The 24670-nt window shown below is 38.7% G+C and overlaps 5 protein-coding genes across 7 annotated transcripts in view; 3 read left to right on the top strand and 2 right to left on the bottom strand.

Moving 5' to 3' along the window:
- LOC149117576 (uncharacterized) overlaps nt 1-24670 on the top strand; it is a 70057-nt gene that overhangs the window by 8486 nt on the left and 36901 nt on the right. The window lies entirely within an intron of this gene.
- Nucleotides 22-13411, top strand: LOC149117577 (discoidin, CUB and LCCL domain-containing protein 2-like). 2 transcript variants are annotated; one of them, XM_089277873.1, is made up of 7 exons: nt 22-151; nt 237-397; nt 854-905; nt 11631-11962; nt 12475-12616; nt 12840-12998; nt 13290-13411. In XM_089277873.1, the coding sequence occupies exons 1-7, from the start codon at nt 97-99 to the stop codon at nt 13301-13303; spliced, it is 915 nt and encodes a 304-aa protein (XP_089133999.1). In that variant the 5' UTR covers nt 22-96; the 3' UTR covers nt 13304-13411. The 2 variants fall into 2 exon arrangements, with proteins under 2 accessions (XP_089133999.1, XP_089133994.1); XM_089277868.1 differs by lacking the exons at nt 22-151; nt 13290-13411 and having other exon boundaries at nt 158-397; nt 12840-13258.
- On the top strand, nt 923-6487 carry LOC149117578 (uncharacterized). The gene is made up of 2 exons (XM_089277641.1): nt 923-4868; nt 5718-6487. Exons 1-2 carry the CDS (start codon nt 2303-2305, stop codon nt 6083-6085), a joined length of 2934 nt encoding a protein of 977 aa, XP_089133767.1. The 5' UTR covers nt 923-2302; the 3' UTR covers nt 6086-6487.
- Nucleotides 5492-10592, bottom strand: LOC110063790 (uncharacterized). 2 transcript variants are annotated; one of them, XM_020770783.2, is made up of 3 exons: nt 10044-10592; nt 9207-9452; nt 5492-8541 (listed from the first exon to the last, which is right to left on the bottom strand). In XM_020770783.2, exon 3 carries the CDS (start codon nt 8479-8481, stop codon nt 7246-7248), a length of 1236 nt encoding a protein of 411 aa, XP_020626442.2. In that variant the 5' UTR covers nt 8482-8541; nt 9207-9452; nt 10044-10592; the 3' UTR covers nt 5492-7245. The 2 variants fall into 2 exon arrangements, with proteins under 2 accessions (XP_020626442.2, XP_020626444.2); XM_020770785.2 differs by lacking the exon at nt 9207-9452 and having other exon boundaries at nt 10044-10591.
- The window catches only part of LOC110044411 (cation-independent mannose-6-phosphate receptor-like), a 42334-nt gene continuing 31806 nt past the window's right edge, over nt 14143-24670 (bottom strand). The window contains exons 25-36 of the mRNA XM_089277552.1: nt 24344-24492; nt 23170-23213; nt 22568-22663; nt 21769-21892; nt 20660-20725; nt 20079-20168; nt 19389-19558; nt 18541-18623; nt 17449-17531; nt 16931-17077; nt 16583-16670; nt 14143-15934 (exon numbers count right to left, since the gene is read on the bottom strand). Coding sequence (XP_089133678.1) covers nt 15833-15934; nt 16583-16670; nt 16931-17077; nt 17449-17531; nt 18541-18623; nt 19389-19558; nt 20079-20168; nt 20660-20725; nt 21769-21892; nt 22568-22663; nt 23170-23213; nt 24344-24492 — 1242 coding nt within the window. The 3' untranslated portion in view covers nt 14143-15832. The remainder of the gene's footprint in view (nt 15935-16582; nt 16671-16930; nt 17078-17448; nt 17532-18540; nt 18624-19388; nt 19559-20078; nt 20169-20659; nt 20726-21768; nt 21893-22567; nt 22664-23169; nt 23214-24343; nt 24493-24670) is intronic.

The raw sequence follows: 24670 nt of genomic DNA, 5'->3' as shown, positions 1-24670 counted from the left end.
AGTTGACCTAACAACCGACTAGAATAAACGCCACCCAAACGCTAAACCTCTGCTCTGTAGAGTCTGAAAACCTTTCACAACACGGCACATCAAAAAATGTTCTCCATTTGGGTTGTCTCACTGCTGATAACAATCTTCCAGATTTCCTCAAGTAAGTTCACTTGATCGCTGCTATTTTTAAGTTATGGGTGTCGCTAAAGAACATTATTTTAATGCTTCGCTCTGTGGAAGTGCAGGTCACTCTCGCGGCGCCCAAGATGTTGTCCTGAGCAGGAACAAGGCTTTGTCTTTTCACAAACGCTTTATCGGTGACAATAACATAGACGAGGAGTGTTACGGAGAGGAATCGTGCGATTTTGAGGAAGTGGTGGAAAAATTTGATCATTCGGAACAAACGGTTGGTACACCTTACTATATGAATAAGAACGGCGCGCTAACTTGTTTATTACTCAAATTGCATATCCGTTTAGTACTGATCTATTATCAACAGTACCACAAGTTCAATGGTATAATTCCCTTAATTTTCAAAATATGTTATTTGCAGGATTAGTTTTTCAATAATAGAACTGTATTTTTACGTTCTGCGTGCGACGCTTAATTAATATAATGAACACATGCATTTTGAACGCAATTATTAAGTAACAATATTGTTACTGCCTCAGGTTGTGTTTATTTTATCAAAGTGACTTGAATGTAGAACAGCTGACATAATGAAACAAATCAATGCATGACAGAACTGTATGAGGCGTAGCTAGGTTTAGAAAGGAGAGTGTCAACTCCAACACAGAATAAAACTGAGTATAATGGCATGAATATTTTATCTGTTATGTATTTGTATTTTGCATGTCCACAGTACGAATATTGGAACACATACCGCTGTAATATCTCAAGACATCGCTGCAAAGGTATGGGATCTGTTTACCCCAAACCACTCTCTCCTCCGCAGAGGTTCCCAATGGGGCTTTCGTTGTAAAAATCCGCTGGGCAAGGTGGGTGCAGGCGCAAAAGAACGGGATCCACTGAGCGGGGAACCTCTGCCAGAAGCTTGTCGTTTTCTGGTACATCCTTGTCGTTTTCTGGTACATTGATCAATTTCTCAGCCCTCGCGGACTTTGCGAGCTTGAAACTTGGCAAAAATCAGCGCTAGGTATGCTACTACAATTAGCAATCGTTATTTTCCAGACAACGTTACATATTTTCGCAAAAAACAGCAAAAATATTGTTCTCCGAAGCCCCCCCTGGAACCTGGCTGAAACTATGGGGAGTAGTGACAAGTACGTTGTTTTTTGGAGGTCAAATGTCAAAATGGCGGAAGCAAGAGAGGAAGCGCTTGACATTTCCTTCCAAGAGATGTCTCTTGAAGGTAAATATTCCTCTTCTATGTCTTCTTTTTGTCTTTTATCCCTACTAGCTGCATTTCGTTTATTAAATTTCGGCCTTTAGTTCACTAACTTTACAAAGCCATAGCTTCGTTACAAACAAATCTGTCTCTCGGAAGTAACAATTAAGCATATAAAAAGTTACAAACAAACGATTTAAACTTTGAAAACTGTTCCGTCTACTAGTTTTTCAAAAAATCGGTATCGCAATCCGTTTCAATCTTATTTAATTTTTTTCTACATCCGGCCGTATCTCCTTTTGTATATATATGCTGTGTTATTGAAATGCTCTATTTTAAGTGCTTTATGTGCTTTTGGTGGCCATTTTGCCATGTGTAAATCCTTTAAACGAAAACCTCACAACCTCCTTTGGTTTTTTAGATGACCCACAGAAAAGACAGTTAACACCATCGAAGGTTGAGCCCACCAGTAAACGGTCTCGACAGAATTTAAGTGGACGATTTTACAAGGACAGGAAAGAAACGTTTTCTTCTGTTCTCCAAGAAAGGTTTGTGGAAAGTCCAGGGAAACAAGCCACACAAGAATCCATTCTCAGTGCTTTACAGTTAAACAAAGAAGAGAAAGGGCTGGCCACACGTGCTGTAACAAAAACATTCCCCTCTTCCAAATTAAATAAAAGAAAAGGGGTTTATACTAACATCAGAAAAGCAGTTTCTTTTAACTGTGAAGATGATAAATCAGGAACAGTTACTGTGGATAGTGAAATAGCTAATGTACAAGCCCTTATTGCTGAGTCAAGAAAAAGAGGAAATGATCTTCTGGAGGATATTATTGCCAAGGTAACTGCTGGAGAGACTAATGCCTTGCAAGCACTTTTGTTGGCTTACAAAACGGAAACTGAATTGTTAACTGCTAAATCAGAATTACTTGACAAGATCTATGAGCGTGAAATTCAATTTTTAATGAGAACTGATCAGTCATCCACACTTTCTCAGTCAGAGAAAACAAAACTTACAGAGGAGGTAGACTTGTTATCAAAAACATTAAGTTTTGGATTGAGAAGTGGTGAGGAAGTCTTTATCAATGAGGAGATTTTTACAGATCTTGTAAACAATGTTGCAGAGAAGTTTCCCTTTCTCTTTGACATTGTTAAGACTCTCTTTCCAAGTGATGACAGGAGAAAGGAGAAAGGAGCAGTTCACTCTCTAAGCCTATTAATGAGCCTGAGAAACAATCAGTGCCAAAATGATGTAACATTAGTTTTTACAATTCTTCTGGTTGCTTATGGAGCTGGTACACGAATGGTCAATATGCTGAATAAAGTTGGATTAACTCTTCACTGGGACACTCTTATGTCATTCCTGGACAGGTACAACAGGAAAAAGTTTGACAAACTGTACTCTAATATACCAGCAGAGAAACCCTTGTTTTTGCTATTGGACAATGTGAACATTCACAGGGGATATCAAAGACACCATAGGTTGTTTAAGGTGCCAAAGGTGAACATGTGGAACTTCACTGTTAGAGGATTACTAAACCCAGACATCACTGGCATTGAAGATTTGTTGAGTACACCTGACACTTCACTGCAGAGCCAGGACAATGTGGTAGGGTGGAATGCTAACAATATACAATTGGAAAACTGTAATGAACATTTTTTAATTTGGCAGAAGTTCAGTAAAAGTTACATTCTCCAGTTGCTTTATGATGGATTGAACAAGATTCCACCACATGAAAAACCCATTTGGGAAATGAATGAAAAACAATGTAACCAGTGGTTGTCAAATGCTGATGGTTGTACCCAACAGAATGTGAAACTGAGCATTCCCAGCATTGAAAACATTTTTGACACAAGTATGTCCACAGTGAAGACTGATGTTCACATATTACCTCTGTCATTAGAAAATAATGCAACCCTTACAGGAACAAGTGTGATTCTAGATCAGTTTGCTGAGGAATTTGGCCTTTGCAATAAAGTGGACAAACTGGAAACATTGCCATTTGACAAAAGGAACGGGAATTTCAGCCTTAGAAAAGCCAGGGAACATGTTGAGTTTTTAATCATGTTGTATGAACACAGAGATGAAATGGCTGACTTATTAAAAACCTTGGAGGCAACAGAAAAAGAGTTTGACAGTTCTCAAGAGTTAACCACAAATGATGATGGTGATGATGAGCTTGCAGGTGATTCTGATGATGAAAATAGAACAACTATTCAGCAAGTTAAGAGTTGCTTTGCAAAGTGTGATCAAGTTTTCACTGAGCTGTATAATAACATTGCAGATAAGGTGTGGGAATCTAAACAAAGTGATTCAGTGGAACGTGTTATTCAAGACTTGAGCAACATTAACCTGCAGGATGTTAGAGACCATCTTGGCCGTACCTTGTTACATATGGCTGTGGAACAAGGAAACTATGACCTTGCTTGTTGTCTTATGCAAGCTGGCTGCAACCCAAATGCAAAAGAAATGTGTGGTGCAACACCTCTTGTAATAGCAGTGATAAAGAAAAACAAACAGGTCTGTGAACTTCTGGTTAATCACAGAGCTTGTGTGAGAGGGCCTTTGTTCACAAATATTCCATGCCCACTTAAAATTGCAGAACAAATGCAACTAGCTGAAATATATGAAGTACTGAACCCACAAACGTCAGATAATGAGGATGATGACATATCAGGTTATGATGACTCCTTTAAGAGAACAGATATTTTGATCAGGGATGGATCTGATGAACCAGTATCACAGGTGGATTGTAACTCGGAAGGATTTGTTACAGGCTTAGTAGGAGATCAAGGCACCTGCAAAACTATCAGGGGAGTGATGGGGAGAGCTTCAGCTTACGAGTGGGCAGGGATAATACCAGGTGATCTGCATACAAAAGGATACCTTTGTGAAGCCTGTTTTAAAGAACAAGGACCTGGTGGATTCCACTACATTGCCAACAAGGTAATGAAGAGACCAAAGCTCATTTCTGATGTTTTCAAGAAGAAAAAGTTTGAGACAGGAAATCAAGATCGAATAAAAGAAGCAGTACAAGACTGTGCTAGGTCATATGGAATAGCTGCTGTAATTGAATTTGCTAAAAGTGACTGTTATCCAGGTCCGAGAGATAGGTCAGCTAGCCTCAGAAAGTCAGGGAACCACAATGATGTGCTATATGATGCATTCATTAAATGGATAGAGCAATCAAGTGAAAGGAATGTTGCTTTCAGGTACTATTCAAGAATGTTCCTGTACTATGGGCCTCTCCTTGAACTGTTTGACATCTCCACATCACATGTTTTAGGCCAAGCAAGAGAGGTTTGCTATATTCTGCAGTTGCCCACTTATGCTCATTTGAATTTCAAGAACTATTTCACAGAAACATTTGCTCATGTTGTCAATTTTCTTGGAAAATGGCCTTTGGCATTCCGCAAATTGCTTCAAAAGAATTGTGCAGTTAACCTTTCTGGAAAGAAAGGGGGAGCCATGGAATTGGATGCATTTGTGGAAGCTGAAATAGTTCAGCCACTCAAGATCTATGTGTCAGGTAAGAGCAGTTCAGTTGTAATGATATGACAGGTGGTCCTGACCAACCAGCACAATAGTGCCCTAATCATATGGGAAAATTGTCTGAGTGATGAAATTAATTCAAATTTGACACTCAGTTGAATACACTTGATACTAAATGACTGGTCCTGAGGGAAAACAGTTAATTTTGTTCAAGGAAAACAAAGTTAACTAATTGATTTCCTAAGGGAGTAAGTGATTTGTTATAATTCATAATTAATACATAAGGATGGCCCTCAACATTTGCAGGCAAAGGTGTACTGTTACCCTCTGACGTCATGGATTTTGTAATGTTGCCCAGACTACAATGTATAGCAGGAAACAGTTTTATTGATACATGTCATGCGAACTTAAGAGCATGTGTTCTTGGGGGAAAATTTCAGCTTTGTAACAATTTTTGTCATGTCAACTTTTGTAAATTTCATATAGCTCACAGGTCTAAAGATAAGTTGTGAATGAATTAAATAATCATATATATTTGCCAGTTAACAACTGGTTCATGCTTTAGTGAGCACAATGGAGGTATTTGATTGCAAGCCTCTGCTAGCTATGTTATAAATAACTATCATTATCATCACCAATCAAATACCTTACAAAAATGAATTCATTTGATCAAACTTTATTTTTGTGTAAAGATGGCCAAGCAAGGCACTCTCTCTTTTAATGTTGTGGACACCTATTGAACATGAAATATCAAAAAAAAAAATTCTATCACTTAAAATGTCTAGTCTTTAAGTAGTTGTCAGAACATTGTCATAGTATAGAAATTATTATAAATATGAAAAAAAAACCCTCACTTATGTAATATGTCTGTAATTTTCCGTTCTAGGACATACCTCAGTGAAGATGTGTGAAAGGATAATGTCTAGTATTGATCTGTTTAAAGCTGTCAGGAAAGCATATTCCTCCAAACAAGGTTTTGATGAGCACACCACCCAAAGACATTCTGTTCCAAACTCTTTCCTAGACCAGCTTAAAGGCACGTGGTTTTGCTTAAAAAATGGATTCTTCAATGGAGTTCAATCGGATGACCCCCCTGATGTGTATACTCTTGAAGGCAGTAGCAAACCAAGTGGTAAAGTTCAAAAATGTCATTTGGATGTCAATGAGAAGGGCACCAAAAAGGTTGCAGAGAAATTCAAGGATAAGCTGTATGAATCCTTTCCTGACCTACACTTTGACCTTTTGACAAATTAAGTTTGAAATTTGCAGTGTGAAGTTTTACAATTATGAAAGTATTTATCCACTGCTTAAAAGGCTAACAAAGTGTAACATGAAGTACTTAATTGCCAAGTGTCTTTTACAGACAGAAAATGTGCAGTTCAAGAAAATATTCATATACCCACCTCACAGAAGGTCATTACAAATTTGAGGGGATAAAAAACCTTCTGCAGGAGGGGTATGGATGTTTTCTGGAACAACACAATAAATAGAGCCAATTGCAAGTCAGGAAGTCACACAATTTATAATAATTATTTCTTAAGTTTCCCTCAAATTTTTTGAAGGTTAATTCTATCATTTTACATGTAGAAGCTATTCCTAGGTGCTCTAATGATAGTCAGATTGTTGGGAAGGTGCAAATAAAGAAGAATTGTGTACCAGTAGTCAATAACCTTGGACCAAAGAAAACTTAGTTATTTAAAGCTGACAACAGCAAACCCAGTTAATCACTCAGGATGTACTTTTTTGGTCTTTCGAGTATTTACATGAAATTATTGTCAACTGTTTGCATGACCCCAGGGGGATCATTAAAACAGTCATGGATACAAGTTCAGGATTTTTTGTGCTGCATTAACCCTTTAAGGCCCTAGTGTGATCAACTTCAAATTTCTCCTTGCAATATCAATATTAAGTCAATCACCAAAGAGAATTTACCTTCAAACTGAAACAAAAATTTCTCATAGCTGCAGAAACAGCAAATTAAAAGTGCAGAGATCAAGGAGAATTTGTATGTTGATTATGGGGTTTAAAGGGTTAAGCTCTTACTGAGGCTAATTATGTTTTAGTTCAGGTCAACATGTCTGATCCTGATAGTATGCCATTTACATCACCAACAGTTAAGAGAATGTTGGAAGATGCTCCATCAATTTTCTCTTTGAGGAAACCTTTAAGAAGAAGGCAGTATATTAATTTTACCAACAGCTTTCTTCCATTTCTTCCTGGTAAAAATTCCTTAGCCTTGCAATAACTGGTAAGTTTATCCAAACCATTAGTTAAGATCTCAGCTGATGCAGATCCCATTAAAACTTGAGAAAGCAAAGTAACAGTCACTTTTCCATGGCCAAGTGGCTGCATTTCTATCAGACAGTGGATGACAATTTTGGCAAGTTCTGTCTTGCCACTTTGTATTTCCTCTGCTACAGGTCCTCTTGTGCACACATCACATGCCTCCTCACAAGGGATTGAATCATCTTCCCCAAAATATGATAGTAGACCCACATGCCTACACACATTAGGCTGGATTGATTGAGTTTATTGTACCTTTCATTTCTGTTACCTTCATCTTGAATTTTACTGATGTTATGCAGATGAAAAGACCGGTTTTCAAATTTGAACAAAGCAATGCATGTTGCAGGATTTCTGTCTCTCCCAGCCCTTCCAATTTTCTGGTAATAGTCTTCAAGGCACTCTGGGAATGTTAGGTGAACGACAAATCGTACATCTTCTTTATTGATTCCCATTCCAAAGCACTTTGTTGCACACATAACTTTGGCATTGCCATTGCTCCACAGTTCTTCATGTTTCTTTCTGTCAGTATCACTTAGGGTGCCATGGACATATGTGACACTTATGTTGTGTTTCTTTAGCTCTTGAGCCATGTCCATTGCATCCTGACGCCTTGCACAGTAAACAATTCCACAACTATTCTGAAATTTCTCCTGTAGTATTGTGGCCACTTGTTTCTTTGCATTGTCTTTCTTCTCTTGCACTTCAATAAACAGGTTCTCTCTCATAAAAGATGTCTTGATTACAGTACACTGCTGGAGTTTTAAGCTGTCAATAACTACCTGCAAAGTATGGGGTGTTGCTGTTCCAGTAAAAGCTGCCATTGCAGTTCCAAACTTTTTTAGTTCTCCTAGTCTTGTGAAATCTGGTCTGAAGCCAACTCCCCAGGAATCGACGCAATGAGCTTCATCAATGGCAATGAAGGCCAGCCGGCTATTGCCTTTCCAGTTTGATAAGACATTTTGAAGTCTTACATTAAAAATACATTCTGGACTAGTAAAAAGCATAACATATTGGGACCTAAACCGAGTAAGACTGTGAACTACAAAATCCATCTCTGTGTCTGTGATTGAAGAGTTAAAGTAAAAGGCAGACACACCTTTTTCCCTCAGAGCAGCAACCTGCTCTTCCATTAAAAATTTTAGAGGTTCAATAATGACAGTTAGACCTTGCTTAATTATGGAAGCAATAGTAAAAATTAAGCTTTTGCCTCCCCCAGTGGGCATCAATATTACACAGTCTTTGCCCTCAACTATGGCTTGGATGGCCTGTTGTTGTCCCTCACGGAAGGAATCATATCCGAAAACTGTCTTCATGACATGGAGAGGTTCATCTTCTTTAGACACGGCATCTGGAACCCCTTGCATAATTCCAGCATGAACTGGCTGGGTTTCAGGTGCAGGAGTAGGTAGTGGACTTGCCTGAAACTACAATTTAAATAGCAGACAAAAGATTATGTTTGCCACATGAAGCAGTTCTTTTGAAGATGGTGAAGGTATTTTTAGGGGGGGGGGGGGCATGGCAGTGGCTGATTTCAACAAGAAAATTGGCCAAAAAGAATAGAATATATCTGGGCAAACAGAGGTTAATTTTAATTAATTTGCTGGTCAATGTTCTCCTGTTATCAGTGAATTGTAACACATAGGTAATGAGAATTAAAGAAATGATCTCCAATGATGAATATTTACTTATGTCTTGATGTGTATACAAGTTCTCCCAACTAGTACTCATGAAAATGTTTGAGACCAGTAAGGATAATTTGTGAAATGGTGTTTTTTAATTTCTTTAAAAGTACTTAATTTTAAATACTAGTGTTAGGATAGAATTTTACAGCACTCTCCCAGAGGAGTCAGAAAATAATCTTGTCTTTATGGGTAAAAATTGTATGTTTTAGGTGCAGTTCTGAAAGTCTCAAAATTCTACTCTGTGTATGTTAATTTAGTTAAAAGTTAACATGAAAGAATAAAAATTTAAAACATCCAACAACAAACAGAATGCATTGTTTTATTCTATGGTATGTCTTTCATATTTTCATCCACAATTAAATTTGGAGTGGGACAAAGACAATTACCCCATTTATCTTTCTAGCTACCTTTTTATGAAACGTGGCTTCTGCATAGATTTTTTCCTTATTTCGCCACAAGGCAAATGTTGACTCCAACCACTTGTTCTTCACGGCAACTGTTACAGGTTTATTTCCAGCCTCCAGCCAGTTCAATACTCCTTTATGCCAAAGGTAAAGGCCAAACAGCTTTGCTGCCTCTTTCTCGTGTGTTGCCACTAAGGCAAAACATTCATCATTGAATTCAATGGTGAATGATTCATAATGAGCTGAATTCTGGATTGTTATAGAAGACAGGTGATCAGCGAGTTTAATAAATAATTATGCAACGTTAAAGATGAAAATTAACTGCAACTGTATGTATTTAGTTGAAGTTATTTTGACTGTTAAGTATTTTTGGTGTTTGTGCAATAAAATAATAAATGGAATAATTTATAAGTTTTCAAGGGGATTTCCAGCAAATAAAGACTATTTACAAGACTGACACATCAACGAATCAACCATTCCTGAGCTTTATTTAAAACAAGAAAACAGGAAATTTAATACATATCTTACATGTGGTATTTTTGTGCTGCTTTTAAAAGAATATTTTGGTACGGATTGTTGTTTATTAACGAAAAGTCTTTCAACTGAAGCTTAAATTTATCGAATTTGATTATACTGCTGAACAGAAAGCTCCTTTTTACAGCAATATTTTTCTTACAGGAAATATATCAGCGATTTGATCGAGTACATTTCAAAATACACATGAAAAGCATTTATTTGGTCGAGGAAAAATATAACTAATAAGCTTAAGTTTAGCAGCACTGCAAGGAAATTTCGTACTCGATAATCAATGAATTTAACAACACTTCAAAGAAACCTTACTTGTTCTCTTCTCTTTTGAGACAGAATCAATAAGTTGTTCAGAGTTTCATCTGCCAAACGTTTCCTTAAGATATTCTTTCCTTCTTTAATTTCTTGATCGCCACATGGCGGGTCTTCTGAAGTGATGCTTTAAGCCATCGCTACATAGCAAAATACTTTCAGACAAACAGTCTTTATGAGGACAACAAAGTTTTCCAGCTTTCCACGCATCCAAATACGTTTTTTGTACTTGAACATCGCGTAACCGCAGAACAGGACATTCCAATCTGGCCGCCATTTTGCTGACCGACAAACATGTGCGGCATACCCCGGTGAGGAATACTGATGAAAAGTTACCTCCCCCAGATGGCGGCCATATTGGGCGTGACATCTGGCAGAGGGTCTCGCGGCCGCTCTCGCCATTTTATTACGCCTGCACTCACTACGTACAGCGGACTCTCCCCACCTAAAACCTGTCAGAGCCTCTGCGGAGGAGAGAGCCCAAACCACACTTAAGCTTTCTTTATTTTTTATTCAGTGAATTTAACTGTGATCTCACGAAAATAAGACAAGCAAGAAATCATGACTAGACATATATACTTTTTTTTGGTGTTCGACAATAAAATTAGACAGGTTGAAAACTGACTCGTCCCAAACCGTCTCTGAGTGTCCGACGGGGGCGCGAGTCGACTGGGGGAAAGTGATAAAGCAGGGGTTGATAAGAAGGAAGAGAGACGTGGTCCCGCGCCTTTCATCCTTCCCACAGTCTATCCATTTCCACATCAGGGAGTTGTGAGTTTGCACTGATAGAAATGTTTCACTTTGCCAAGAGATATAAAAAATAACGGCTTTATGCCAGGCTTGATGCATCAGTACGACATGCTGAGATATGTGAATAACGTGTAAATAACGGGCAAAAATTGTGAATTTTCTTGAAAATTGGTCAGACTCCACAATATTGCGAATAATTCTGCTTTATGAGAATGTAACCCCCCATGACATAGCGTACAATGCGCATTGCACGCACCTGGAATATGGACAATATGAATCAAGGATATGCTAGAAAATTTATAATTTTCTTAATTTTTTTGAAAAAATTTAAACTAAAAGGGTTTTGGCTTTTTATTTCTTTTCATTTGAACAGGGTTTATTCAGGTTTTTCGGAAAAACGTACCAAATGCGTCCAAACCCATGAAAAAAAGGCTAAAACTAGCGGTTTAATTTGGGTCATTAATCGTTACGTGCTAATTAATAGCAGCTAACCATGGAAGGCCCAAACAATTGACAGAGTTTCCTTGTTCCACTCGACCAGTTTTCAGTGTTGCATATATTTCACATTTAACACTTATTGTGATCACACCTTGATTAACTCTCGATTCTTTCTCCTGAGAATATTCCATCTTATCCCACCTTATTCCACAGTTTCAGCCCCCTCTGTCATGTTTTGTGTGTGTTCTGCGAAACCCCTCCAATTATTCAGGACGTAGATAGGTGATTAAAAGTACATTTTTTTACTTCGAGATGCGCACATATCTTCTCACTCCAGGCAAATAACCCTGACGCGGGATGGCATAATTATAATCTTGTTTTTTATTCTATTTAATCCAGATCTCGCGTGCCGCGGTTATCCAATCGGTATGGAGAACGGAAAGATCGCGGATGACAACATCGTTGCGTCGTCATGGCAGGAACCTTTCCACGCCTTCCGACCTGAGGCGGGCCGCCTTAACAATGATGACGGTGTTTGGTGCCCAAACACTCTAGGGGAAGCGGATAAGGAGTATTTTCTTCAAGTGGAGTTTCCGGCTAGATACAACGTCTGTGCCGTCGCTACTCAGGGCTCCCCTCTCCACAAGACCGACTGGGTGAAGAAATATCGGATTCAGTACTCCGTGGACGGCGAGAACTTTACGCTGTATACTGAAAATGGAACTGTGAAGGTATGGTGGGTGAATTCACAATATGTAGGTGGGGGCTGAAGCACCAGTTCTCGCTGAGAAAATTGTTCCTAAGATAGATTGCAAAGCAGACAAACACAGCAGGCGCATAGAACCAAAACAGTGAAGAGGACATTAGTGACGGATTTAAGGAACCGACTCGTGGCCTTCATATAGTTACTGTAGTTACGGTACTGCGGTGATTTAATGAGCCAGGAAAACCAGGAGGACTTCATATGCATGCTCGGGCATGTCTCATAATAAAATTATACCTATATTACATACAGCAAATGTAATCCTTGCTACTGTCCGTCTAGAAAGCAGAGTGTTTTCCGAGTAGCTTGTGTTAGGACTTATCAACATCTTGAACATAGTTCTATCACGCTTAACATATAACATTCTTGCCTTTTACACTGTATGGCAAGTCCTTTGCGAGTGAAAAGTCACGTTTCACCACCAACACTTTTATAATAATACACGTCTTGCAATAATGTACACGGTTGTTTTTCTTGCAGGAATTCACAGCTAACACTAACGCAAATGACATGGTGAAGAATGATTTAAACCGACCAATTACAGCACATTTCATTCGGTTCCTTCCGGTGGAATGGAACTACAAACCCTGTATGAGAGTTGAGCTGTACGGAACTGCTATCGGTAAGAACAAAACTCACTTTACTACCTCTTTTAGACAACATGTTTGCTTAGGTGTTTGTTGGGTGCTTGAAACCTTCCTGTACTTCACACTTCCTCGGTATTCGTATTTTCTCCCTCTGATGATGACGCAACGATGACCAAGCAAAAGAATTTCCTTGTCCTGTCTTTTTTGATGTGATATTACTAAGGAGAGTACGTATACACTGTATTTCGTGTTTTGCAGCTTGTCCGTGGAAAGCCAAGAATGACAAATGCTGCGTATTTCCTTTCACGTTCAAAGGAAAGAAACATTACAAATGCATCATAGATTGGGTGTGGATGCCTTGGTGCGCTACAACGTCAAACTTTGACAAGGACGGCAAGTGGGAAAACTGCCTTCCAAGTACGTATTATGCTCTTTTTCATACAATTTTCAACTGCAACTTCCAAGGTGTAGTCACTGCGGTTTTACAGACTGTTTTACTTCAGAATCACTTTCCCGGGAAAATATTATCTTGGTCAGCATGAATGATATAATATAATTCATGAAAACATATGATCTCTCGCTTTAATTTTGCTTCATTTCGTTATATTTACATTCGTTTTTCTTCGATCATTGCTGAAAGATTTGAAGACGTTGATTATTCTAAACACTAACGACACTCTTAGTAACCAAGACTAATTTTCTTGACAGAAAGCAAGCAATAGAGTGAGCCAGGGAAAAACTAAAGGAAATATCAAATGGATACTAAACTTCTGTAATTTGGTTGGTGAAGGAAAATTTGACTTAGAGATAATAAAAATACGTCAAATGCAGGCTGTGTTGACTTCACTGTTTTGGTAACCTGTCAGGAGGAACAAAAACGAACGATGATTTGGAAACCATTCATATGGAAACACGTTGCGCCTTCAGGTTCATTTTAATTTAAATTGAAATTATTTCTATTTGAAAGGTTTTCCATAAAGACTCGTTTGAAACAGAGGCACAAGGACTTAACAATGGCCTACTGATTAAAACGTGTTGCACGAGTTTTCTGGACCAGTCAAAACACAAAGAGGAGGGAACACACGTGTTCAAATGACATTAAATTTCGACAATGAAAACGCTATTGGGAGCTTGTGCGCAATACATTTGTTTCGACAAAGATTGTCCCATGAAAGCGTAAAAGCGTACAGAACAACGTGGATTGGTATTAAGGGTCGTAATAATTTGGCGTTGCTTAATTGAGGTTCACAGTGTTTCAGCAAGCAGGAAGAAACACACGTGTTGGCGCTGTTTCCTTCAAGCCGAAACACCTTGAGCTTCAATCAAGCAACCGTAAACCACCATTGCCTATAATACCACAGGGGCTTTCAATTTACGCTTTCGTACAGTACAACTTTTCTATAAACAGCTGTACACTGCCCTGGTGTAGCATGGTCTACTGTTTCAGTTTGAATTGAGGTCGCTACAAATTAACTGGCTTGCATAGCTCTAAAGCACCACGTCCTGGTTCGGTTTGTATAACCTCAGCACATCTGTTAATTTAAAGCCATAGTAACATGGATTATTAAATAAAACTTCTCCTTTATTAACCTCGTAACAAACCATTCATCGAGAAGCTCAAAATTAACGATTACCGCTATTTAAACCCAGAAAATTGCTATTTTTTGAAGCAACAAAGCTAGAAGGCGTCAGTCGTTTTTCCGACCATTCCCTTTAGACAAGTGAAAATTCGCTAATTTATAAGAGTGAAACCTCATAATTAAAGTGCCACTATGATGAAATTCTCGATACCCAATTTTTCACATTTTCGTACACAATAGGTCTTTCCTAAATATCTTGGCAAATTTCAATTTATTGCGAACATTAGAACTCATCTTTTTTGGACCTTTATTTCTGAGAATTTACGGCCGCCATTAATTTTCCTTGTTCCAAGTTTTGGTTGAGAATTGGAGAAAATGACGTCATTTTCTCAAAAATACCGCACGGGTTACCGTTATAATAACAATTAGCCGCAATTCGCATAAAGAATAACAAAAACTTTGGCTCATATATTCGTGCAATTTTCCACATGAATTGTTATTATAATTTCAACCCGTGAGGTATTTTTGAGAAAATGACATCATTTTCTCCAATTCTCAACCAAGACTTGGAACAAGGAAAATTAATGGCGGCCGTAAATTCTCGGAAATAAAGGTCCAAAAACGGCGAGTTCTAATGTTCGTAATAAACTGAAATGTGCCAAGATATCTAGCAGAGACCTATTGTGTACGAAAATGTAAAAACATGGATATCGAGAATTTCATCATAGTGGCACTTTAACGTTTTATCTCTAAGTATTTCTGGCCACCCTAGATGGCAATTTCAATAATTACAATTCTAACTTCACATCTTAAAATTTATCTGTCTAATTTTTGTAAAAAAAATTTAAGCTCCCCTGTAAAAACGACTTTGCTACAATGAAAAGTTCACCGTCATTTGGTCTTACGTTACGTCACTAGGTCAGAATCTTAATTCTCCCTTAATTCTTGAAAACTAGCCTGATTGAATTTATTATGAAAAAGTTCACAAAACTTTGGATTTAAATACTTGCGGTGAGTTAACAACTCTGGCTGTGAAATTCTACTTTCAAAAAAACCTTTCCACGATTGTGACCAATAACTTGTTGGTCTCACAAGTCCAGACTTTAAGTCTACCTTTTGTTATTTCGGGCAGTTAACTAGATCCCAACGAGAACAACATTCATGAATTCGTATGGGTAATCAAATGGCGACGAGTGAAATTAGGAAATAATTTCACGCGCGCCGTGTCAAAATATCATAGGTGACAAGTTACGCTTACCATCGTTGGTTTTTGAATGCTTATAGTATCGAGAAATTTCGCGCCAAACGTTGCTATGGCAATTTTGTAATTTCACGAGTGAAAATATAAATTAACGTAGAAATTTGGCGCCAAAGTTGAGCATTAATCTGTCACCCATTATATTACACCTCTGACCACACAGCCATCTCTACACATCACGTACACTCGCGTACGTCGCATTGTCTAGCAAAACTCATCTGCACACAATTAATGTTATCTGAAAGCACGAGATGCAAATCTGACTACAAACTGGATGGTCAGTGGCATACACTGTACCCAGTTTCTCTCGGTTAACATTGGAAGCGACTGTTGTCACTATCGTTTCATTCTTAACTAAGGTATCCCGAGATGCAGCTGTGCTTGCAATGCATTGTATATCCAGTCTCTCTCGGCTAAAATGGCAAGAGATCGTCATCATCGTTTTCCACTTCCTCGTCGCTGCCTTCTGCTTCCTTTATGAGTGAATCTGCTTCATCGTCATCGGAAACGTTCAGCTGTCAAAAGCAACATGTATTCTTGAGATTAACAGCCTTTCCTGAGTTAAAAAAAACCTACTAATACTCTCTATCAGGAACACTGTCTATAAATACCTCTTACTAACCGAGTTGGAGGTCCGTACTGTGAGTTACGGACCAAGTTTTTTCCCTACGGATTCGGGAACGATTTCTATTCACGCGCAACGGCTTCAAATTTCTGAAGCAAGTCGAAAGCAAAACGAGTTAATTTGAAATCGTTGTTAAGTCATTAGCACGTTTTAATACACAATTTAAAGTAAAAGAAAGTTTTAATCTTGTACTTGATTAATCACGAAACATTTTGGCAACAAAAACAACTTGAAGTTTTAGCGGGCCGTACAGTAGAATACGGCCCGTTAAAATTGACCAATCAAAGCGCACGTAGTAAATGAGAGATATAATAAGGTCTAAAATGGAATAGTTAAAGCGGCCGTGCGCATTTTTTTTTTTTTTTGTTATGTGCACGCGGAAATTTTTTAAAAAACTTGAGAGAAGAGGACAGAGATGGATGAGGTGCAGCCGAGCGCTTCTGTCCGCTCTAGAAAGTGCTTTTAAGCCTTAAAAGACAAAGACCATAAAACACACTGAGACTGGCCGCGGGTGAATATTGGCTAAGCGTGGTAATACCTTTTGATATCTGTGCACTGGAAACTTGATCTCCTTCCGAAGAACATGTCTCTTGAAATTCATCCGCACACAGGAAATAATAGAATGTCTAAAATAATAAACACACAGAACGAAAATTCAGTACCATAGTGGAGTGATTTCTATCGAAAGTACCGCAGTTATCAGCAGTTTGGCATACCAGCGAGGCGAAAACGTCAGTTCTAATAAGTATTGAGCCTTTCGGCTCGTTTCATGCCCTTTAAAACAAAAAGCGGCTTCAAAGGACATTCCCCTGGGATTACTTCACATTTCCCTGAGATTGATGTTTTTTAATTTTTTTTTTTTACCATTAAGTTAAAAGTCACTTACCTTCTGGATGGTTTATAAAAAACAACGGCAAAGACTACTATCAAAAAAACCGTAAACAGCACGCCAAAGGCGATGCCCACGTTTTTCTTTGTAGCAGACTTGGCTGTTTTGTGGCCAGCCTCAGGAATATCTGTCACTTCGTGACTCCTGAAAAAACAACAAAAACATCGACAAACAAAATCACAAAAGGCAATTAGAGTATTACAAAGTTTGAAGGAGTTCATATATACAAACGAGTTATGCCTCAAGGCGAGTGTGTATATCAAGAAAATATAAGTGGCAAGTAGGATATTCCATGGCATACCAGAGAAATTATTGCGTAACTATTTTATACCACGCCATAGAAAATACAGTGGACAACACTGTCAATGCGAGATACGCGCAGCGCATGATGGGAAGGTTGGGAAGGGAAGGTTGGGAAGGCCGATTAAACTACGACCTTCCTTTATTCTGATTGGTTGTATTTTTTATGGCATGGTGTAAAATACAATACACCCGGCATAACGAGCAATACTTACAGGTCGTTTGAACAGACAATGGATGTTGGCCATATAAAGAAGCGGTGCGCGTTGCTGGACACGTAATCAAACTTAGGACTTCCCTGCAAAAAAATGGCAAGAAATGTTGTTTCTATGCTCTTTGCCTAGCTTTTAAAATAAAATCTGGCGAAATATATTTCCTTAACTTAACCAGCTTAACTCGCATGTTCACAATCACGTGAATTTGCAACTTTCTTTGCAGACTCTAAATCTAACGAATCAGTAGTCACGAATTGGCCACCTATCTAGTTTCACCTCGCTCTGTTCATTCTTGGTAGCCATTTTGTACTCTGAACAGTTTTTGATTGACAAGGTCACGTGATAAGTACAGAGAGCTGTTAGCAAGAGCAACCTGGCCAATACGTTAAGGGAAACTGCGATGGACTTCAGGTGGGATTAACATAAAAACACACCATTTTATCAAACTTTTCTCGTGGTAAGATCTAATTGAAAACCATGGCAAAGTATACATTTTTAGAAAGCTTTTTTGGACCCTAGAACTGTATTGTAACCTGACACCGGCTGATTAAATCGGCCATCCGCTGGGGAATGCCAGGGTTTACTTAAGAAAAGATAACTCCTACAAGAACTGATCAAAATATATAATTTTTACATTTTTCAATAGTAAAAAAAACAAGCTTACTGTTTTAAGCCGAGAGATTTTTGGAAAGTTTAAAACACATGAAATGGTGACCAGTTAAATCTGATACAGAAAATCCAGCGTACGTTTCAATGCATAACTTCCTCAAAATGCACTGGATGGAAAAGTTCTCTGCTTAAAACACAAAGCTTACTCAGAACAACAAATCCTGAAAATTTCAGCTCAATTGAACAAATCCTTCTCAAAATATCTTTTCTCAAAGGCAAAAATAACTCGTTTTGAGAAAACGTACTTTGAACTCACAGTAATAGAAATTCTCAAAATAAAACTTCAATACCGTAAGATTCAAATTCCGATGAAAACAAAACTTCAAATTTTTTTTACAGCATTTTAGGTTAACCCCCGCCTTAATAATGATCCATCTTTCACATAGGTTGGTAAGAGCTCCATCAACAGCAACAAAAACTCACCACTCCCTCCCCTAGTGAGCATTGGAAGTTAATCACCACAGTTGTCTTTTCCTTTGTTGCCAGCTCGAGAGAGAACATTGAGCCTACCAAGAGGAAAAACAAAACCAAAGGGTAACTAGAGCCAGGTAAAACGAACGTCTGTAGTAAGGAAGATTTTATTGGGAGTTACCGCAGAGAAAAGAAAAAGAAAAAGAAAACAAAACAAAAACGATGAAGCACACGGTAACAGTTCTGCCGAGTTATTCAATCACGTTTTAATTACCTTGGGTAACTCTACTTTTAAAGGAATTACTTTCCTCTCAGGGATCTCTTAGTTACTATAAAATCGTTAATTAACTAATGTATATTTAACCTGGCTTTAGTAATAGTAAGGTAAAGAGAACGCGAGGAAGTGACCAGCCGGAGCATAAAGAAAGTACAGTCCGCGGAGAAAGACACGAACAGTGTGCAAGTTTGTGCCTCAGTTTCAAACCGAGTCCTCGTGCAAAACCTTTCATATGAAAATGAGTTTGATTTGCAAGACAATTAACCTCTAAGCGGAACACAGATGAATGGTTTTGCACGCGGGCTCGTTTTGACACAGAGGCAAAAGCCAACTACAAAATGGCCAACTGCCTCCATGAGTTGCGCCCGCAGGGAATCATGGTAATTGTATTCATCATCTTGGACTGGATATTTGTTTTAATGAATACAACCACCATGATTCCCTGCATGCGTGTCTGAATAGAGAGAACTAGCCATTAGATTCTCGAATTTGCAATAGACCAGGTCGAGGTGTCTGCTTACTCACTATATAAAAATGTAGTGTACTTTTCTACTGCCGAGCCAGGTGTTAAGGTGGAACATACCTTCGTAATAAAAGTTCTTGGATCGCACGTGCCATGGTGTGTTATCCATGCAGAGCTGAGCTTTCTTGTTGCAGTCCACGGGCGCATTGTCATCATCCACGTTACCGCAAACATTTATAAAGTAAGACACTTCGTTATTATGCTCATCCTTTCCCGGTACTTTCCATGTACTAACAAATGAACAACAACAGTTCATAAATTAACTAAGACATGAAATATAGAGGCTTTCAACATTGAGCACAATCAAAACCACACTTATCAGTCTGGTCAGAAACAAAAAGCTAAAAAAATGAAAAATCCAGAGATCCAATCAAAACTTGAATCAAATGCAAGTTGCTTCGCCTTGTGTTTTTATTCTTTTTCACTTGTTTGGGAATAGTCGAACAGTCGAAGCAGCCACCCCCTGTTAAGCGGCCAGTTATCAAAGTCCCGAAATCATTGTCAGTAATGTACTGTAAATAGAACGCCTAATAACCAGTCACCTCTGCCACGCGGCTGCGACCACCCTTTGGTCGTCGCGATGAGAGTTTTCGACTGTCATTAAGCGGCACCCAAAATTTGCACACACGAAGTTTAGCTATGTTTCAGAAAAGGCGATCCGAGAGAGAAAGTGACCACTGATAACAACATTCAAACACACGTTTATAATTGTCTTCACGTGATTCTTTGTTGTTTTTAAACCAATCTAACCTCTTGGAATCGTGAGCAAGTCTTTTGAAATCAATGCTTCTGCCCGTGACAGGATGTTTAAGAATGCAATTGTTTTCTTCAACCTTCTTCCTGAAAACAAATAACGAAAATAAATCAAATTTTCTGGCAGTAGTACCAGGTGCTAAGATAAGGAACAATATGAGAAAGGGTAACCACAACTGTGTGCAGTCGACCCTGTATTGCTTCATTGTGATTGGCTGAGTGCAGTCAAGTTTATAGTTAATTTGCACTGCAGTGTAGATTTAAAACTGTAAAATAGAATGTAAAATTCCTCGTTCAGCTCGATAACCAGAATTTAAATTTTCTTTGCTTGCGCCTTCATTAGGCAGCCAAATCACCTCTTCCGAACCTGTAATTTCACCCGTTCTCTGTTTCACGCACCGGGCTAGGTTCATTGCTTTGCTTTCTATTGTTTTCTCAGCCAATCTTGTGAATCCTCTCTTAGAGGCGCCTGGTGCTTCATATTACGCTAACAGTCACAGATGCGCAGCGTTTAGCGCGCGTTTTAATCAACTGGGTTTTTTCTAAAAGCAGATACCAGTATTGTTGAGAGTCCTTACCTTTCAAGTTGGCAGGCTACTGAACTTCTCCATTTGATAATAAACGAACATGATGACCAGTCTTCCCTTTGGTGAAATACACAGATTGATTAATAAAGGAACGACCTGCATCAGCCGCTGTGAAAACCTTTGGTCTTATGAAACACTTTCGTAAAATATTGATAAAAAAGTTTTTCTTTACCAAAGACTGGCCAGAAGAGGGAAAATATTGCAAAGCTTTGTTGAAACATTTTAAACAGGATTTCTGCTTCTCGGACATTTGTTACCAGTCCTTTATCTGTTTCCGAGACATTTTGTCGGGTGACTTAGGTCATCAAGGACTACGTGAAAGTTGAGATTTTCCATCTCTCGATAAAAGTGCCGTGTGACGTCCCCTAAAGCTCGTAGTACGTTGATTCTGCTTAATTAGGCAACTTTATTTAAGGGCCCAGTAACTGATCTTTTTGAGCCATTGGTAAGGAAAACTTGTCGAGCGGCGTGGCCGAGTGGTTTAGGGCGCTGGATTTGACATCTGGAGGTCCCTGGTTCAATCCCTCCACCCTACTGCTACCTGGATTTGTTCTCGGTAGCCCCGAGTTCAACTTCTCGACCGCGTTGTGTAATATAGCCAACTGGTCGGTCTCGCACCAGTTGGGATTCTTTATAATTTGTGTTTTATTTGCAATATTTGTTTATTTATTTAGTGTCCCCAGTTAGCACAACAATGCTAAATACATTCGACACTCAAATAAAGTTATAACGATGATGATGATGTTATATAACCTAGTCATATATCTATTTCGTTAGTTCAGAGATATTTCATGTGTTCTAACTTTTGAAACACAAAGAAAAAATATCCAAAATGTAACTAGATTTGCAAGCTAATGAATTCACTTGCTTAAATTTCCCGCGCGAAAGGTACATTGCCGGAATTTAAGGTAGCTCACTCCAAATGTCAATGATATTCCGCCGGAAAAATATCATTGCATGTACAGCGCAAGATAATGCACAATTTTAGCCAAGTGCACAGGTGAAAATGTTAGTCGCTGATTATAACAGACCAGAACTACGCCTTTAAAACTCACTTCGTTGATTTCGTAGTACAGCACTTTATCACTCGCCTAACGTACCTTTCAAATTGTGGTTGCCCGACATGATTTCCACATTCAAAAAAAAACACCACTTTCGAATTTGAACTTTTGTAACATCCTTCGACTGGGGGGAGTCCAGAATATGTCAACTGAAGCTGGCCACCTGCAAACACAATACGTTCCCTATTAGCAACGGAACGCGGTGACCAAATGACTAGTGCCCAGGAGGTAGCAATCTGACCTGTCTCGTGTTCTTTGGCAAGACGGTTTTCTGTCAGAGTGCCCCTAGGGTCTCTGGGAGGGAGCTTGAAATGGTCGCTGGGTAATTAAATTCTGGGGGGAGGGGATAACTCTGCGATGGACTAGCATCCCATCCAGGGGAGAGTACAAATAACCCCACTCGCCCTATGCTAACCGAGACCGGAGATAAAAGTCAGCCTCATGGGCCACTTACCTGGAATATAATCTTAAAACTTTTAACTTTTACCTGAATCTTGCCTATGGGCAAAACTCGAGAGAATATACAAAGAGGTGAACTTTAAACCTTAAAATGTCTAAACACTTGACCACATAACAGCAGCGGGGAGGGGGCAGCCCCGTTTTCGTCTGGGAAAGATAGAAATCTGCCATTCTAAACCGAACATGCTAGATCGCATATGTTCCTAGTATGTAGGAAGTAGAGGACCTCGAGTTTTGATATGTTTAGGAGGGTTTGCCTCCACTTCCTCGAGTGGTATAACTTGAGGTGAAGCTCACAGCGTCACTATCAAAGCGGTCCATTTTTGAATATGTCAGATGCGCCCCTTGGTAACAAGCCCCTGGCACCCAAGCTGCTCACCTTTCATGCTCATTCTCTGTGTGCTTGTCAGTCCGATAATGTTTACTTTGTCACTACCTCCTCTCTTCATACATACTGACGCAGTTGCTGGACAACCTGCAAAAGGAACAAGGGACGTTTTTTTTTACAAAATTAGGTTCGCAATGCGTTCTTATAGGCTTATGCGTAGTTTTGTTTTATTCGGTTAGAGTTTCTTTTTAAATTTTAGTATCTGGGAGTTGAATTGCTACAAGTGAGAAGGCAATCACTCCAAAGGTAAAAATGTTGGCCTAAGGCTTTCTCGAGGTTTTGAGGCAAGTTTCGAAGATGTTACTTCCGCGAAAATATCTCTTTGCTCAAACGGTAAAGACAGCGACCTCTTTCAGAGTCCCTTGGTCACTGACGTCGCGGTCACTTAACAACGTCCGTGCTCAAGTTCCCTGCTGTTCAACTGCATCGTTATAATACTTTCTCCTTTTATACAGCAAGTATTAAACAATTTTACGGTAGTTTATTTTCCATACTTTGCAAGGTACAATAAATAAATATGCAAGACTGAAAATATGCAGAAAATACACAGATTAAAAGTAAAACTAATGTATACAACCAAAACTGAAAGATACCTGGTGGGCCATCGCTGATGCCTCTACAGATGTTAATCCAGAAACTATGCAAGGAACGCAAAAAGAGGATATTACACGGAAGTTTGTTTTCGAGTGGTTAAAACAATATTTTGCGAACGAGCGCAGCGAGTAAATTATCGTTTTTAACACGAGAAAATAAAATTCACATCTTCAAGCCACCGTGTAATTTTGTTTTAATTACGAATCTATCAAATGACATTAGAATAAAAGTACGCACCAATGAAATAGTAAACAGAATTAGATCGCTAAATTTCGGGGATTAGTAAATTTGTAACATTAGTTTTAATATTATTTTGACTGCGGCGGTAATATTGTAATAATAGTTTTGAATAGTTTTAATCAGTATACCTCATGAATTGTGATATTGGCGTTGTTTAGTTGTTAGGTTTTCACTAGTTATTAGGAGGAATACCTGTAAACTAGCTCTCAAGCTAAGCGTATATCCACGTTAAATAAAGCATGCATGCATTCATTTGTTCGTTCGTTCGTTCGTTCGTTCATTCATCATCCAGTAAATCGTTGGTGTTTAAAATAATAAAAGAATCATAAAACAATCTTGATGGCTAGACTATCTGCGACAGTGAAGTGAGTAAGAAGCAAAAAGAACAACAACAACAACAACAACAACAACAACAACAACAACAACAACAACAACAACAACAAAGGAGGCCAAAAAGGAACGCAAGAAGACTGGGGACGAGACACGCGTTCTTAATTTTATTGACACGTTTGTTTACTGGCTTCCTGATGTACAGCCGATTAAAAACCAAGTTATTAAGACAGGTTCTGAGGTCGAAGTCTCCACGTAATGACAAACTGTGCATGCGGCTGTTCGAACTTTGACTGTTTGAGAGCTTGCAATACCAACAAAAAGATGTTTAAATCAATCAAATCATTACTCTAAGATTTGAATGAATAAACTTAGAATCAAACTACATAGAATGGGAAAAACAGTCTAAAACATACGAATAAAAGGGCAGCAATTTTTCATTTAAACCAGGAAAAATAAAAAGCAGACAAAGATGGGAACACAATTAATAGAATTAAATAAACAGAGAAGGAAAGAAACTGGAGGACACAGGAAACACAAGGTACGAGGTAGAACCGCCAGCGGCCAGCCAACGAGAGGACGTGAGAGGAAAGGACTAAATACCTGTCTTTATTATGTTCATAATACCAGCTTCGCGTTCGACTTGTCAGCAACTGCAGGTTGTAATTACTGTTACCATCAGTGTAGCTGCATTCCTCTTCCAGAGGAGGGCAAACCAGACTTGTTCTCCATGCAAAATCTGCACCGTCTTTCTGTTGAAAGAAAAAAAAAAGAATGCTGCCTTAATAAAGCGGTTTAAATTACTGAGTGTCAGAAGTTCTTAGTAGTAGCCTTGGTTTTGCTTTACTGTGGTTAAAAACGCACACCATCTAGTCACAATCTAGCACGAGATCAAATTAACAAATAGATTCCATGTTGCCGTGTGTCTCT

The sequence above is a fragment of the Orbicella faveolata genome, unplaced genomic scaffold (genome assembly GCF_042242905.1).
Source record: "Orbicella faveolata isolate gen_17 unplaced genomic scaffold, um_ofav_v1 contig_12, whole genome shotgun sequence".
Taxonomy (NCBI): Eukaryota; Metazoa; Cnidaria; class Anthozoa; order Scleractinia; family Merulinidae; genus Orbicella; species Orbicella faveolata.
This window is presented reverse-complemented; position numbering and strand designations above follow the sequence as displayed.